The following is a 17,002-nucleotide window of genomic DNA, read 5'->3' as shown; positions in this document are numbered from 1 at the left end:
TCGGTCGCGAAATGGAAACGACTATGAAAATACGATAAAGCTTTGCACAGATGTGTTGGGTAGTGTCTCTAGTATAACCCCAGTTAGCATCACGTCGCTCTTCTCATTTCTGAGCTCGCAGTGAGTGCGTAAAGATGTCTAGAAAATAGTGTCTGCCGCCAAGTACGAGGGCCTGGTGAGAAATTTCGCCTGAAGCTATGCAGCTAACATTACATAACTGTCGTGCTGTTTCTTCTTCAAGACAATTCTCAGCCGCATTCTGCAGGGGCAATGAAGATGCTCCTGCATCGTTTTCAAATGGAAATGTGAGATTACCCACAATACAGTCCGCAATTGTCTCCCCCTGAGTTTCATCTCTGGTCACATGAACCGCTGTCTTTGAAGACAACATTTTGACACAGACAACGAGGTGTAGGCCAGCGTGGAGAATTGGCGGAAAGCACTGGCGGCTGCCTTCTATGATGAGGCTATTGAAAAGTTGGTACAACGCTATGACAAAAGTCTAAGTCAGAACGGCGACTACGTAGAGAAGTAGCTGAAAGGTGTAGCTAATTGTTACAAGTAAAACATTTCTGATGTTCACTGTGGTTTCAATTTGGCAATCAATCGTAGCTTACTTTCTGAACAGGCCTCGTAATTTGCTTCTAGACAAAAATTTATTTAGGGTGGACCAGATTACTCGGAACACCCTGTAAATGGTCAATGACTCAACACCTGTATCATCTATAATTTCGTGTATGCTTCAAGATAGCGAAACGAAGTTATTGGCAAATCATGGGACGCAAAAGGGTGCGCAGTTTTGTTGTATGTTTAATGCTCTAAACTCTCATACCAACCGAGATATTCGAGCTTGTTTTTTTTTTTTTTTTTTTTTTTTAAAGGTACGATGTGCTGTTTTTGACGACATTCGAAATCTCTTGAAAATATAAATTCATTCATCATAATCGGTATTTTTTGAAAGCCTGTGATTGTGTCTTTAATGATTTAAATAACAAAACGCTGTTTCTGTTACGTTTTTCAATGCATAACACGAAATAGCACGAACTGTTTCATGAATTAGTTCCCTTTTTCAAGTGCAACTATTTATATTGTTACTGTATGGGATGTGTGCATGGGTATTGTTCTGCTTCACTTGTCCTGCAGAAGTCCTTTTATGCTTTTACTGTAATAGGTAAATACAAACCTTCTGCAGCTTTACACGATAACGTTAGATAATAGTGTCTGTCTCTTTTCCGTTTCTTATCTTCAGCTTCCAAATGCCTAATCAAAGAAAAGATGGTCCATAGTAAACTGTAATGTAGACGATCGTTATTTGCTAATCGCACGACTTAAATAAAGTTCGTCTACATTACAGTTTACTACGGAGCAAGTTTCCTTTTATTAAGTATCATTTGTGTATTTGTTTACGAAACGGTGGTACAAAAAATGGTTCAAATGGCTCTGAGCACTATGGGACTCAACTGCTGAGGTCATTAGTCCCCTAGAACTTAGAACTAGTTAAACCTAACTAACCTAAGGACATCACAAACATCCATGCCCGAGGCAGGATTCGAACCTGCGACCGTAGCAGCCTTGCGGTTCCAGACTGCAGCGCCTTTAACCGCACGGCCACTTCGGCCGGCAAACGGTGGTACACACAGCAAAAAAAAAAAAAAAAATCCCTTTCAAGGAAGAGAACTGGACCAAAGAATTGGACATTATTAAGTAAATTATATTGCCTAATGACTTCCCCAGATCAATAATGGACAAAACGCAGCAACACATAGCACACCGGAAAGAAATTCCTGGCTGTACTAAAGCGACAAATAGCACAATCAAATGTGTGACCAGCATACGTTTCTACTTACGTCACACACAGAGAAAGTAACGTTCTCCACAAACAATACAAATTAGTTCATACCTTGAACAATAAAAAGGGAAAATTTTTTAGATTCAGTAATATACTAAATCACGTGTAAAACTTGCTCAAGCTGCCAAATAGAACAGAATAGTAAGAATTTTCGTACTACACTGAAACCGTTAGCTGTTACACACTTAACCAATTCACAAGATCAGACATAATAACGCACATGAGAAACGCTGGACGTCCATTCACAAATACGGAAGATCTTGATACTCCATCACATACGAGGGATTTAATGGAAAAGCTGGAAATCCTTGTACACCACAAGATCTCAGGGGAAAATATTCTCATGACAAGCTGGACAGTGAATCGATTAATTTGTTCAAATGTTTCTTCTGTGCATAATAACTGTAGTAAATCCATATATACGTTCACTCCTTCATACATTCCACGCAGTACTTGCAACAAAATAGTATACAAGAGAATTTAAAGCGTAAATGATAATTTTGGTAGTCAGTGGTGTTACTAACAGAAGTTTTAAGCGACAATTTGATGTAAAAATGGAACGCCTTTGACTGTATCCACACTTTTTGGGGATCAATATTGTCGTAATTTCTTTGTGTTATAAGAGGCAGTGAAGTGAAGAAGAGACAGACTTTATAACGTGCATGGGGCGGACGTTGGCAACGCAGATAGGTGTGTACATAGAAGTGCCCGCTATTGGTAACCAGGAAGTAACAGCGTGAAAAGTTCACAGCTGTGCCATTTGTGTGTTAGACGCGCTCGACGAGAGGTCAGCGATTTGTGTGTGCATCCTACTTCTTTGTGGGTCGGGAAAGAGGAACAGCAAGGTGTAGTACGGTTCTTGACTGCGGAAGGAGTGTGAGGAAGTGAAATTTATGCCCGAATGTCTGCCGTGTACTGTGAGCAAAGCATGTCACGTGCATGTGTTTGCGTGGACTAAACGATTTCGAGAAGGTCAGGTGTCACTGATAGACAGCGGTCAACCGGGACAGGCTCACCGTGTTATTTCGCCTTCTGCCACTGCTGCGGCGGATGTTCCGTCAGGAACGTCAGTCGGCGGGCGGTATAAGGTACTCGGCTCCTGTTGGACATCATCGGCCACGGTACCACTCACGTTATCATGACGGGGCGTCTGGAGTTCCGGAAAACCTGTGCGCGCTGGGTTCCCCACAGCCTGACACAGGAGCAGGTTGAGCAGAATATCGAAATTACCGCAGCACAGAAGCATTTACCGTCTTGTCCCACAGCGGGTTAAATGTATTAAAAGTTAACTTGCTTTTTTTCTCGTCTGTCTCGTTTTCATTTGACTGCCCCTTAGCCTTAATAAAACCGACAAACTGCAGAGACGGTTTCTTGAATGGAAACGGAGGTGGTGGTGGTGGTGGTGGTGGTGGTGGTGGTTAGTGTTTAACGTTCCGTCGACAACGAGGTCATTAGAGACGGAGCGCAAGCTCGGGTTAGGGAAGGATTGGGAAGGAAATCGGCCGTGCCCTTTCAAAGGAACCATCTCGGCATTCGCCTGAAACGATTTAGGGAAATCACGGAAAACCTAAATCAGGAAGGCCGGAGACGGGATTGAACCGTCGTCCTCCCGAATGCGAGTCCAGTGTGCTAACCACTGCGCCACCTCGCTCGGTGGAAACGGAGGAAAACAGATCCTGTGAACATGCGTCCGGAAATGGACACTGTGCGTGCAACGGCAACAAATCGTCCGGGAGCGCGATACACACCTGCATCGCATCCACGCCACAAGAGAGATGTTCAAAGTAGCCTGCATGGGATGGCTCAAATGGCTCTGAGCACTATGGGACTCAACATCTGAGGTCATCAGTCCCCCTACACTTAGAACTACTTAAACCAAACTAACCTAAGGACACCACGTACATCCATGCCCGAGGCAGGATTCGAACGTGCGACCGTAGCAGCTGCGCGGTTCCAGACTGAATCGCCTAGAATCGCTCGGCCACAGCGGCCGGCTGCATGGGATGCATCGCACGCGGTTGTCGTGCAGGATATACATAATCGTACACTGGCTTACACAATGTTCGCACGCTGGTGTACCACTTGCCTGGAGCTCACACTAGGGTTCGTCTCAATATCATGTTGAAACCGGTGTTGCAAACCTGGTGCACGCACACTCCGCCGCCTCCCTGTACTTTCGTCTTTCTGAAAGGACCCATGTTCATACAAACGCCCAGGACTTGAAATGTTGTGTGATGTGGTTTATGTCTGTGAGGGTACTTGTTTTGGTACAGCCGTGCTGCCTCTCGACCATTTCCACCTGCTTGGACGTACACAAACATCATCTCCGCTTATTTCCGACACGAAAGCCGGACCATTTTTGCAGCGCTCTGCGTCAACCACACAGCCAGCAACACACAAGGAACACACTGCATGTGTTCAGAAGAACTTTCATTCATCAGCGCTGTCTACCGTGGCAACGACGCATTGCCGGACGCACGTTCACAGGACCTTTACTCTTCGACTTCCAGTCAGCAATCCGTCCCTGCAGTTCGTCGGTTTTATGAATGTTGATCCTGTATTTTAATTTCACGTGACCAGTGTTGTTGAGGATGTGTGTGTCGCGCGGCCGCTGCGGTCGCAGGTTCGGCTCCTGCCTCGGGCGTGGATGTCTGTGATGTCCTTAGTTTACAAGGGGAGGGCGCAAATTGTGAAATTCAGATTCGATTCATACTGCGCATAATAAAAGCTCATGGCCAGAGGTGTAATGTGGCAAAGCACCAAGATGCACTTCTCAGCCGTTGTCGAGAAAATCGACAGTTAAAAGAAACCGTTGCGGTGAAATACTCTCTCCGATTAACAGCTCTCTACAGCGTCGTGGCGCAGCGGTAAGATCTCGGGTTAGTAATCCGAAGGTCGCCGGAACGAAACTTGCGCCATCCAATTTTTTTTATTATTAGTTTTTTGTAATTATATATATATATATATACACTATTAACGAATTGCTTATGCATGTTGGTGAAGGCGGATCGCTCTCCAATTGTACCGCCTCCATTTTTCCGTTTGTTTAACAGGGTGTACCAAAGCTCTCCCGTCCGCACTGATTTCCGACGATGTTATAAGTTGCGCTAGGGACCGCATCTACCTTCTTTCGAAATTAGCAGGCAACTACGCTGTTATGCGGCGGCTCGTTTCGGCCCATTCAACATCTGTCCTTCAAGTGTAACGAGCGAGTAACGTAGTTTATATTTCATACCTGCCACAGCCAATTTGTGTTCGTGGGGTCTCTATTCTAATTCGAACGTTTGACTTACGCTATACGTATTCGTTTCGGAATATCGTTTCTACGTCTTCCGTTAACTATACGTGGTTAACATTATGAAGACAATTAATAAAGTTTGTGAAATACAACTTTGTTTGCGGAAAACATAATGATGTTCGAAGTCGCCAGTTTTTCCACGGCAAACGACTTTCAACAACTTATTATATGCATAATTGTTGCAACTGATTGTCGGGAACTATATATATATATATATATATATATAATTACAAAAAACAAATACTAAAAAAAACGTTGCATGGCGCGAGATTCGATCCGGCGACCTTCGGATTACGAACCCGAGCGCTTACCGTTGCACCACGACGCTGTAGAAAATTATTAATCGTAGAGGGTATTTCACCGCAACGGTTTCTTTTAACTATCGATTTTGTCGACAACGGCTGAGAAGTGCATCTTGGTGCTTTGCCACATTACACCTCTGGCCATGAGCTTTTATTATGCGCAGTATGAATCGAATCTGAATTTCACAATTGGCGGCCTCCCCTTGCTAGTTAGGTTTAAGTTGTTCTAAGTCCTAGGGGACTGATGACCTCAGAAGTTAAGTCCCACAGTGCTCAGAGCCATTTGAACCATTTGAATTTGGTGGCCCTGAGCACTATGGGACTCAACTGCTGTGGTCATCAGTCCCCTAGAACTTAGAACTACTTAAACCTAACTAACCTAAGGACATCACACACACCCATGCCCGAGGCAGGATTCGAACCTGCGACCGTAGCAGCAGCGCGGCTCCGGACTGGAGCGCCTAGAACCGCACGGCCACCACGGCCGGCTTGAATTTGGTGTGTGTGTGTGTGTGTGTGTGTGTGTGTGTGTGTGTGCGAGCGCGGCGCGCGCGCAATAAAGAAATCACAGTATCTGTAAGTAAATACACGAAATGTACTATTTTCTAACATTAACGTATAAAAAATTTCAAGATTTACATTTGTCGATTGCTGTAAAAAAGACGACGGGAAGACAAGAGAAGCTGAGTAACATACAATGTCAACATAGTAGATGCGTTTAAAAATAGGAATAATTTGTGAAAAGCATCGTGCTACGCACAATTAACGCAAATACGGCAGTGTGCCGTTACTCAAATCAAGCAGTTACTGTTTACAATACGTAACGGAGAAAGTAATGTACTCCCACTTTGTGTACTAGATCATGAAGAGATGTCACACACGTTTTAATTTCGTTATCTACCGTTCCTAGAACGAGCACAAATGGAATTCGGCGAGCTATTAGTTCCACAGGCTATCTACAAGCAGCGGGTAACGGTAAGAAGCTGCAGCAATAGTGGGGGAATGGCTCGCAGCAGAACTCACGTGCTTGCAGCTGCCGCCATGGCTACACCTGCCCAATAGCCTCAGCCACCTGCCCTTGCAAACCAGTTCAGCCCCCCACCCCGCTCTCGCTCACGCCACAGCTTCATTCTTTATTCGCAAGCTCCACAACCACATAATTTCGCCTTTGAACTACATCGCCTCGTCACACAAAATGCCTTTAGACAATGGCAAGAGGATTGGAACATTTATCATTCTGGGGAAGACATTATGCCTGTGTTCAGCTTGTTATCCCACGTAGACCTCGATTTCGTGTTGGTCCTCATGAGATTCAGCCAAGGAAGTTTTCCGACGCGCCTTCAGCTTGTTGCAATTAATCCTACTCCACTCTGCGAGTATACTAACACTACAGAGCGTGACATCAGTCACGCACTATTTGCGTGTGCAAAACGAGGGAGGAACAGACTACTGTTTTTGCAAAAATTACGACATCTGAAGGAGAGTTTCCACACGAGAGCCACAATTCTACTGTCTTTGAGTAATTCCACATATGGCAAAGAGCTATTTAATTTGTTTACAAACTTCCAACATATCTCTGCAGTAAAAACACAGCACTGGGAGATATGTTAACAGTGCATGTCAATACGTCTTTTATATGTACAATGTGGTATCACGTCTCAGCAAAGGAATTCCAATTTTCCGTTTGCCGCCGATAGAGGTTGCGCGGGATCCGGTGGACCCAATAGCGCGCGGCCGCTGAGCCAAGCCTCCAGTAGCTCTGGACTACAAATGCCCTCTGCCGCCGCAATACAGCACGACCGGCGGCAGCCCACAGTCCATTTGCGCTTTGAGCCACTTCTTTCAGACAGTGAGAGCTGGATTGGTTCAAATGGCTCTGAGCACTATGGGACTCAACTGCTGAGGTCATCAGTCCCCTAGAACTTAGGACTACTTAAACCTAACTAACCTAAGGACATCACACACATCCATGCCCGAGGCAGGATTCGAACCTGCGACCGTAGCGGTCGCGCGGTTCCAGACTGTAGCGCCTAGGACCGCTCGGCCACCCCGGCCGGCCGCGTATCTGTCTTTCTATATTTATGCCACAACACCATGCTTAAAACTGTTATATCGTTCCTCCAGTTTTTCATACAAATTAACCAAACCTATTGTTCAAAAATTTACATGCAAGTCAATCAACAGCAGGCTGAAACAGCCATTTGTTAAACTTCTATCTCTATGTTCTCATATGATAAGTCATTTTGTTTTGTACCGTATGTCAATTATTTACCTTTCAACTAGATGTATGGCCGATAGTTGCCGAAGGCCACATTAAAAAAAGAAAAAAAAAATAACACGCACTTTCCGCAAACAATGGGAAGACATCTGCCACAGGTCGCAAGTATTGGAAGGAATATGTGTTGTTTTTCCGTAGCAGTAGGAATAAGTTAAGGGACGTATACGGTTTCAGGCTCCACAGCCACCTTGAGGCAACAACTGACGCCAAGAGCATCATCACTTCGTTTGTATAAGGTGACAATTACTGTACTATATGAAATAAAATCGTCATAATTTCTGAACTGTTTGCGTTAGGACGTTCAAACTGCGCGGTTGGCCGCGGGGCATGATGGGAATTTGTATGTTTTCGTTTGGTGACGACTCCCGCTTTCATTTGAAGGGGTTCGTCAATAAGCGAAATTGGCGCATTTGGGGGACTGAGAATCCGCATTCCGCGATCGAGAAGTCTCTTCACCCTCAGCAGATGACTGTGTGGTGTGCAGTGTCCAGTCACGGAATAATCGGTGCGATATTCCTTGATGGAACAGTGTCTACCGAATGGTACGTGAAGGTTTTGGAAGAAGATATCATCCCCATTATGCAAAGTGATCCTGATTTCGACAAGTGTGGTTCATGCAAGACAGAGCCGGACCCCGTAGGAGAGTTTTTGATGTCCTGGAGGAGCACTTTGGGGACCGCATTCTGAGTCTGAGGTACCCAGAGGCCACCGCCACGGACTTCGATTGGCCGCCATATTTTCAGGATCTGAACACATACGACTCCTTTTTGGGGCTGTATTAAAAAGAACGTGTACAGCAATAACCCCAAAACCATAGCTAAGCTGAAAACAACCATTCAGGAGGTCATCGACAGCATCATATTCCGACACTTTAGCGGGTCATGCAGAATTTCGCTATTCGTATGCCCCACATCATTCTATTCAATTTCACTACCGCATTCCCCTGCTCGAGCTAACCCATTCCCATACCAAAATAATAGGAGCACGGAAACGATTCGAACACAGGGAAAATCGCTCACCCCCTGAGCCAACATTTCCGGCCTGCTCAGAATCCGTTTAGGAAGATTAGAGAATGTCCGCACCACCTCCACCAGGCTGGAGAAGACCTGCTTACCTGTCGTACGCAAAAGCCACGGAACTGAAAAGACAGGCGCGGCCCCGAAATGATTTAGCGTAGTCATTAAAATCTTATCCAACTTTTGTGCATTCCTTTAGACCACGGGCAGGCAAGGGTTCGGATCGGGTCAGAGGTTGATTTCAGTTCGGCCCGTGGGAGGGAGGGTTAGCGAGAGAGAGAGGAGAGAGAGAGAGAGAGAGAGAGAGAGAGAGAGAGAGAGAGAGAGAGAGAGAGAGACAGACTCTCGCACTGTATTTATTTTGCGTCCCAGAAACAACCCTTGCCTATGTGGTGTCAGTATTTTTGGACAAATATTGTAAAATGTTTGCTAATAGTGTCTGTGGATATTAACATACTAAATTTCAAACACTCGACTGAGCTGCCTGTATCCAATAATCGCAACTAATTGCTTGTTGACTGGAATTGCCTATCTCATTGCGGCATTCTGTTCTTGTGTCCTTTCTCGCGGTAATATTAATAAATAATTCTTTTGGACGTATTAGAACACTCCACCGGTTGAAAAACTGTAGATAATTTATAATGAACTACCTGCAACCTGTTGCTTTTACAGGCGTTTATTTTCCACAGTGACATTTAAAGGTGCATGGCATCCCATCTTCATCTGTTTACATTTATTTGTGTGTTGTGAACATTATTTCTCTACTAAAGGCGTTGTCTAATTTCGTAACGGGAGTTTTTAAAAAAGTAACTATACAGCGCCGTAATTAAACTGACAATGTTCACGACGCGTAAATAAATGTAAACATGTGAAGAAGGGCTGAACATAAATTGAGTGTTCTCTCTCTCTGTCTCTCTGTGCAAAAAAAAAAAAAAAAAAAAAGTTTAGAGGCATAATTTGTTGGGGTGGCGTGTCGAGGATAGGGAACCATTCATATCGTAGCGTTACCCCACTGCTAGAAAAAAGAAATTAGTGCACCTGCAAAGACGACGCTGATTTTGATGTATCCCACCTGGGGGGTAGTAGATGTACTGATAGTGGTTTCAACGTCGCCCGCCAACAGACAGCGTAGTGACACAGCTGCCAGAGCGCCATCTGTGTCTGTCCTTCAATACGAAATGCTGAAAGCCAGAAGGCTCAGTGTGGTGCAAACGTGTGAAGAAAGCAGGCAACCATGCCACCGAAACGTACTCATGCTTCCTAAAGCCCCCTGAGCGAGTTTGGAACGTGTCAAATTGTGGTCTTCCGAGCGCCGTGATGGTGCGCCGTGACAGTCCTTTCGGCGAATTGCGGCGTAAGTTGGACGTGCTGTGTATCCTGGTATCAGTCGTCAAATGAACATTCTCACACCTCATGGCCAGGTTACGGACGTCCGTGTAGCACAGACGCGCGCCAGGATCGTCGTATTGTAAGAGCAGCAGTGGCAGGTCCTACAGCTACTACGGCACAGGTAAGAGGGCTTGTGAGTCGCAGATGTGTCAACACGAACTGTTGCGAACCGGTTACTAGCAGGGTGACGGCACGCACCCTCAGGCCTGTCTTCCACTCACGGCTCAGCATCCACCTGCACGGCTCGGCTGGTGCCGTCAGAGGATCACTTGGCAGATTGAATGGCGCGCTGTGGTCTTCAGCGATGAAAGCAGATTCTCCCTGCAGGCAACTGACGGTCGTCCACGCCTACTATGTAGACCTGGTGAGCACTGGCACGTAGAGTGCATCTGTCCAAGACACACTGGCACCACCCCATACCTTATGGTGTCACAGCTCTCGATCACCTTTGGTGTTTCTGGAGGGCACGCAAACAAGTTCTCGGTACATGCAGAATGTTGTGATCCGTTAATTTGCCGTTCTTGCAACAGGAAGATGATGTTTTGTTCCATTAGTATAATGCTCGCCCACACTCAACATGCTCTTCCCGATCTCCGGACTAGACTCCAGTTGAGCACGTGTGGCATATAACAGGACGCAAGTGACTCGTGCGATACGTCAAGCAACGACTCTTACACAATTATACGAACAAGTCGAGCACATGTGGACAGTATTCGCTATCTGTACGGTCGACTGGATGCGAGAATCAGCGCCTGCTTTGCTGCCCATTGAGGCTACACCACGTGAGATCCGTACCCAAAGACTGGAAACTTGCACAGGTCACACCAATATTCAAGAAAGGTAGTGGGAGTAATCCACTAAATTACAGGCCCATATCGTTAACGTCGATATGCAGCAGGATTTTAGAACACATATTGTGTTCGAACATAATGAATTACCTCGAAGAAAACGGTCTATTGAGACACAGTCAACACGGGTTTAGAAAACACCGTCCTTGTGGAACACAACTAGCTCTCCATTCACATGAAGTTCTGAGTCCTATTGACAAGGGATTTCACGTCGATTCCGTATTTCTGGATATCCGGAAGGCTTTTGACGATGTACCATACATGCGGCTCGTAGTGAAATTGCGTGCTTATCGAATATAGTCTCAGTTATGTGACTGGATTTGTGATTTCCTGTCAGATACGTCACAGTTCGTAGTAACTGACGGAAAGTCATCGAGTAAAACAGAAGTGATTTCTGGCGTTTCCCAAGGTAGTGTTATAGGCCCTTTGCTGTTCCTTATCTATATAAATGATTTGGGAGACAATCTGAGCAGCCGTCTTCGGTTGTTTGCTGTTGACGCTGTCGTTTATCGACTAATAAAGTCATCAGAAGATTAAAACAAATTGTGAAACGATTTAGAAGAAATATCGAAATGGTGTGAAAAGTGGCAGTTGACCTTAAATAACGAAAAGTGTAAAACATCCACATGAGTGCTAAAAGGAACGCGTTAAACTTCGGTTACACGATAAATTAGTCTATCTGAAAGCCGTAAATTCAACTAAATACCTAGGTATTACAATTACGAACAACTTAAATTGGAAGGAACACATAGAAAATGTTGTGGGGAAGGCTAACCAAACACTGCGCTTTATTGGCAGGACACTTAGAAAATGTAACAGACCTACTAAGAAGACTGCCTACACTACGCTTGTCCGTCCTCTTTTAGAATACTGTTGCGCAGTGTGGTATCCTTACCAGATAGGACTGACGGAGCACATCGAAAAAGTTCAAAGAAAGGCAGCACGTTTTGTATTAGCACGAAATATGGGGGAGAGTGACACAGAAATGATACAGAATTTGAGATGGACATCATTAAAAGAAAGGCGTTTTTCGTTGCGACGGAATATTCTCACGAAATTAAAAATCACCACCTTTCTCCTCCGAATACGAAAATATTTTGTTGATACCAACTTACACATGGAGGAACGATCACGAAGATAAAATAAGGGAAATCAGAACTCGTACGGAAAGATATAGGTGTTCATTCTTTCTGCGCGCTATACGAAATTGGAATAATAGAGAATTGTGAAGGTGGTTCGAAGAACCCTCTGCCAGGTCCTTAAATGTGATTTGCAGAGTATCCATATAGATGTAGATGTAGATACTGATATGCGTGTTTCGCATAGGTCGATAACTGGTATCTCAGAAGCGCTTGTGCTATTGGTCTACACTCATGCTCATAAACTAACGATAGTGTTGATACATGGTGAAACAACGCTCTGGTGGGCGGTTTGCGGGTTTAAATCACCTCGGGGTATGACCATGCGGTGCATCTGACCTGCGGTCGTCGCACGGTGGCGCTGGCAGCAGTCCACATACGCAGAGGCGTGTTGCCGCATGTCAGAGTACGGTGCAGCGAGTAAGTGTGCAGACGTTTTCAGACGTGCTTATGGTGACTCTGTGTTGAAAATGGCTCAAAGAGAACATATTGATGACGTTGTGAGGGTTAGAATACTAGGGAGACTGGAGGTTGGTCCAACACAGCAGGTCCTAGCACGGGCCCTCCGTGTTCCATAAAGTGTGATCTCACGGTTATGGCAACCATTCCAGTAGACAGGAAACGTGTCCAGACGCTACAGTACGGGACGTCCACAGTGTACAACACCACAAGAAGACCGACATCTCACCACCAGTGCCCGCAGGTAGCCTTGCTCGGGACCTTACCGCAGCCACTGGAACAGTTGTCTCCAGACACACAGTCTACAGACGACTGAACAGACATGGTTTATTCGCCCGAAGACCTGCAAGGTGCATTCCATTGAACCCTAGTCACAGGAGAGCCCGTAAATCCTGGTGTCAAGAACACTGTACATGATCATTGGAACAGTGGTCCCAGGTTATGTTCACGGACGAGTCCAGGTATAGTCTGAACAGTGTTTCTCGCCGTGATTCATCGCAGTGATTCATCTGGCGTGAACCAGGAACCTGATACCAACCCCTTAATGTCCTTGAAAGGGACCTGTATGGAGGTCGTGGTTTTATGGTGTGGTGTGGGACTATGATTGGTGCACGTAAACCCCTGCATGTCTTCGACAGAGGAACTGTAACGGGTCATGTGTATCGGGACGTCATTTTGCACCAGTATGTCCGCCTTTTCAGGGGTGCAGTGGGTCCCACCTTCCTCCTGATGGATGATAACGCACGGCCCCACCGAGCTGCTATCATGAAACAGAAGATATCAGGTGAATGAAGCGGCCTGCCTGTTCTCCTGACCTAAATCCCCTAAACCCCCGTCTGGGATGCTCTAGGTCGACGTATCGCTGCACGTCTTCACAGCCTTACGACACTTCACTTCAGGAACTCCGACAGGCACTGGTGCAACAATGGGAGGCTATACCCCAGCAGCTGCTCTACCACCTGATCCAGAGTATGCCAAACCGTTGAGCGGACTGTGTACGTGTGCATGGTGATCATCTCCCAGATTGATGTCAGGGTACATGGGCAGGAAAAAGTGGCGTTTTGTAGCACATGTGTTTCGGGACAGTTTTCTCAACGTATCACCAACACTGTGGACTTACAGATTTGTGTCGTGTGTGTTCCCTATGTGCCTATGCTATTAGCGCCAATTTTGTGTAGTGCCACGTTGTGTGGCACCACATTCTGCAATTATCCTTAATTTATGACCATGAGCGTATAATGTAATCATTACATATACTCCATATGCACTACTGCAACAATAAATCTTGAGTAAACTGCAAACTTCTTAAAGGGTATACTAATGTTTTCCCAGCAGTGTATTAACGTCACGGACGCTACAGTTCTCACTTTATGCGCTGACAGCAGCAGGTATGTGAATCAGGCGCGGGGTTCACCAGACATCGCCCACGTCAGCTTCAGACAATTCTTTGAACCGACTACCATGAATTCCGCCCCTGCCTGCAGTCACAATGCAGCCCTGTGCGGCAGTTCGGTCTGTGGCGCGCGCGTATTTGGGCCTGTTTTGCCGCAACGGCCGCCTGCTCACCTGCTGTGACGTAATTGGTGGCGGCGCGTCTCGGCAGGGCGCATGCCTGACCTGGATACGCGCCGCACGGCCTTGGCCGACCCGGCGCCTCTGCTGAATTATCCATCGGCGTGCGCCTAGCCTGGCCTAGTCTATCTCCCACACACTGATTACGACTGCGACCCCGATATTCCAGAGCCCGCGTAATCGACTTACACGGCGCAGCCCGAAGTACGGATGTGACTAATGAAGGGCCATCCTGCCGGAAAGCAATAACCATTCCAACACTGAAATTTTCTTAAGTGCTGGAATTTTTCCGCGTAAATTACCAGCAATCGGGTACGTAACAGTTTGTACGGTAAGTACCACCTGTACGGTGAAACAGACGGTCATAATCCGGAAGCCTGCTGTTCACACCGCGGCACTTTACTGGGCGGGATGCTATTAGAGACCTGTGGTCAGATTGACCCAGTCAATCACGTAGCTCTGTTTTTCATCACCGTTATCGATAGGATAGCCGTAGGAGTGGCTGCGCGAGAAACATATGAAAATATGAAAGCAATGCTGTTTGTAGATGGTTTAATTATGAGGGGAAATGTTACCTGAGGTTCACCGATGACATTGTAATTCTATCAGAGGCAGCAAAGGACCTGAAAGAGCAGTTGAACAGATGGACAGTGTCTTGAAAGGAGGATAAAAGATGAATGTCAAAGAACGGAAAATGAGGATAATGGAATGCAGTCAAATTAAATCGGCTGATGCTGAGGGTATTAGATTAGGAAATGAGACACTTAAAGTAGTAAAGGAGTTTTGCTATTTGGGGAGCAAAATAACTGATGATAGTCGAAGCAGAGAGGATATAAAATGTAGACTGGCAGTGGAAGGAAAGCGTTTCTGAAGAAGAGAAATTTGTTAACATCGAGTATAGATTTAAGTGTCAGGAAGTTGTTTCTGAAAGTATTTGTATGGAGTGTAGCCACGTACGAAAGTGAAACGTGGACGATAAATAGTTTGGAGAAGAAGAGAACCGAAGCTTTTGAAATGTGGTGCTACAGAAGAACGCTGAAGATTACATGGGTAGATCACGTAACTAATGAGGAGGTATTGAACAGAATTGGGGAGAAGAGAAGTTTGTGGCACAACTTGACTAGAAGAAGGGATCGGTTGGTAGGACATGTTCTGAGGCATCAAGGGATCACCAATTTTATATTGGAGGGCAGCGTGGAGGGTAAAAATCGTAGAGGGAGACCAAGAGATAAATACACTAAGCAAATTCAGAAGGATGTAGGTTGCAGTAGGTACTGGGAGATGATGAAGCTTGCACAGGATAGAGTAGCATGGAGAGCTGCATCAAACCAGTCTCTGGACGGAAGGCCACAACATGATACCTGAAACACTAAATATATAGGATGAGGAGGAGGAGGAGGAGGAGGAGGAGGAGGAGGAGGTGGTGGTGGGACAGTATGGATTCAAATTTAATGGAAAGAAGTATGAACTGACGATGACAACGCGGAATAAAAGAAGAGTAGCAACGGATTTAGTATTAAAGGGCAAGTATAAGAGAGGATTAAAAAGTTTCCGTTTCAGGGCGTTGGTACAGTGTATACGCAACGTAGGGCGACTCCGATGCTGGTAGATAAGCAAAGACATGTAGGCAACGGAGTAGTAAGGCATTGGTGATCTTCCGATGTGCATGCGGTAAATGCGGAAGGTGAGCTATGGCGACGTTGTTATTAAATGCTTCCAATCGAGACCAACGTTGTGTCATTCTTTTCTTAGGTGCCGAAAGGCTAACAATGGTAAAATGGTAGACATCCATTGGAGAATGAAGAATGTTTATGGAGCAGTACGTGTGTCGAAAACTACCGTTGTGGAACGTTGCGCAAAGTTCATATCACAAATGTCGTAATGAAGGAGTTACACCAACTCAAGTGGAAGACGCTCAAGTGCCTCCCCCCCTCCCCCCCCCCCTGCAGTCCTGCTCTCACCCCGTGCGATTATCATGGCTTTGGTCCATCAGAAAAAGCCCTGCAGGGTCGACGACTCCTGTGGGACGAGGATATGCAGCAGGCAGTTATGGACACTGCCTCTCGGAAGACAATGACAAATTAGGTTTTGTTAGACAAGCTAACTGGCTATAGCAAACTTAGAACACACACACACACACACACACACACACACACACACACACACACACATACATACATACACACACACATACGGAGTACCTTTGTGTCAAGTAGATTGGATTCAAGTAGAGAAACCTCCACATTGCGAGGTCTTGCGATTCTCCAGTGACTTAGGTTCGTGTTGCTGCTCGTAGTGTCGCCGAGGCGAAGAGCAGCGAGTGGAGTGCTTAGGGAAGGCGGATCTGATTATCTTTCCTGGACTTATAATTACTATTTTTTGCGTTCAGTTTGTTACTATTTGTTAAGTTCAATCAGCGGTATTTTTCCTGCCTCGTGGCCGCTAACGCCCCAGTTACCTGCCCTGGGGGTTAGTGTATGTAACGATAGTCTACGTTTCCTCGCCTTGCGGCTGCTGTCTGGTGAGGCGTGCAGTTTTCACAGCTTTCTTGATTGGAGTTTGGTTGGCGATTCTTCTACTCTGGTGATAGTGATTCCTTTCTCGTTCAAGGCGCTGCAAGCACAGTATTACGCGGACAGAGTCCAGACCGCCCGTGCCGGCTTTGCCATATTTTTACATCTTGCATTTGGTTTATTGGACGTCAGGTAGCCTCAGCAAGATTATCATTAGTCATTCGTTGGACTGACACTAGTCTGAGTTACCATCTCGTGAAGTGAATGCAACTCTTGGCTATCTCATCAGTCGCGAAAGTGTTTTTGCCGGACCTACTCAGAGGTCGATTCCTGGTGCAC

General features: G+C 45.9%; 1 protein-coding gene across 1 annotated transcript in view; it reads right to left on the bottom strand.

The window, feature by feature from the left end:
- LOC124594646 (kinesin-like protein KIF13A) overlaps window positions 1-6,492 on the bottom strand; it is a 404,453-nt gene extending 397,961 nt beyond the window's left edge. The window contains exon 1 of the mRNA XM_047133014.1: window positions 6,473-6,492. Within this exon, the coding sequence (XP_046988970.1) occupies window positions 6,473-6,492 (20 nt within the window). The remainder of the gene's footprint in view (window positions 1-6,472) is intronic.
- Between the last annotated feature and the right edge of the window lie 10,510 nt (window positions 6,493-17,002).

This window comes from Schistocerca americana, chromosome 2, assembly GCF_021461395.2.
Source record: "Schistocerca americana isolate TAMUIC-IGC-003095 chromosome 2, iqSchAmer2.1, whole genome shotgun sequence".
In the NCBI taxonomy this organism is placed as follows: Eukaryota; Metazoa; Arthropoda; class Insecta; order Orthoptera; family Acrididae; genus Schistocerca; species Schistocerca americana.
Note: the sequence above shows the minus strand (reverse complement) of the source record. Positions and strands in the feature narration are given on the sequence as shown.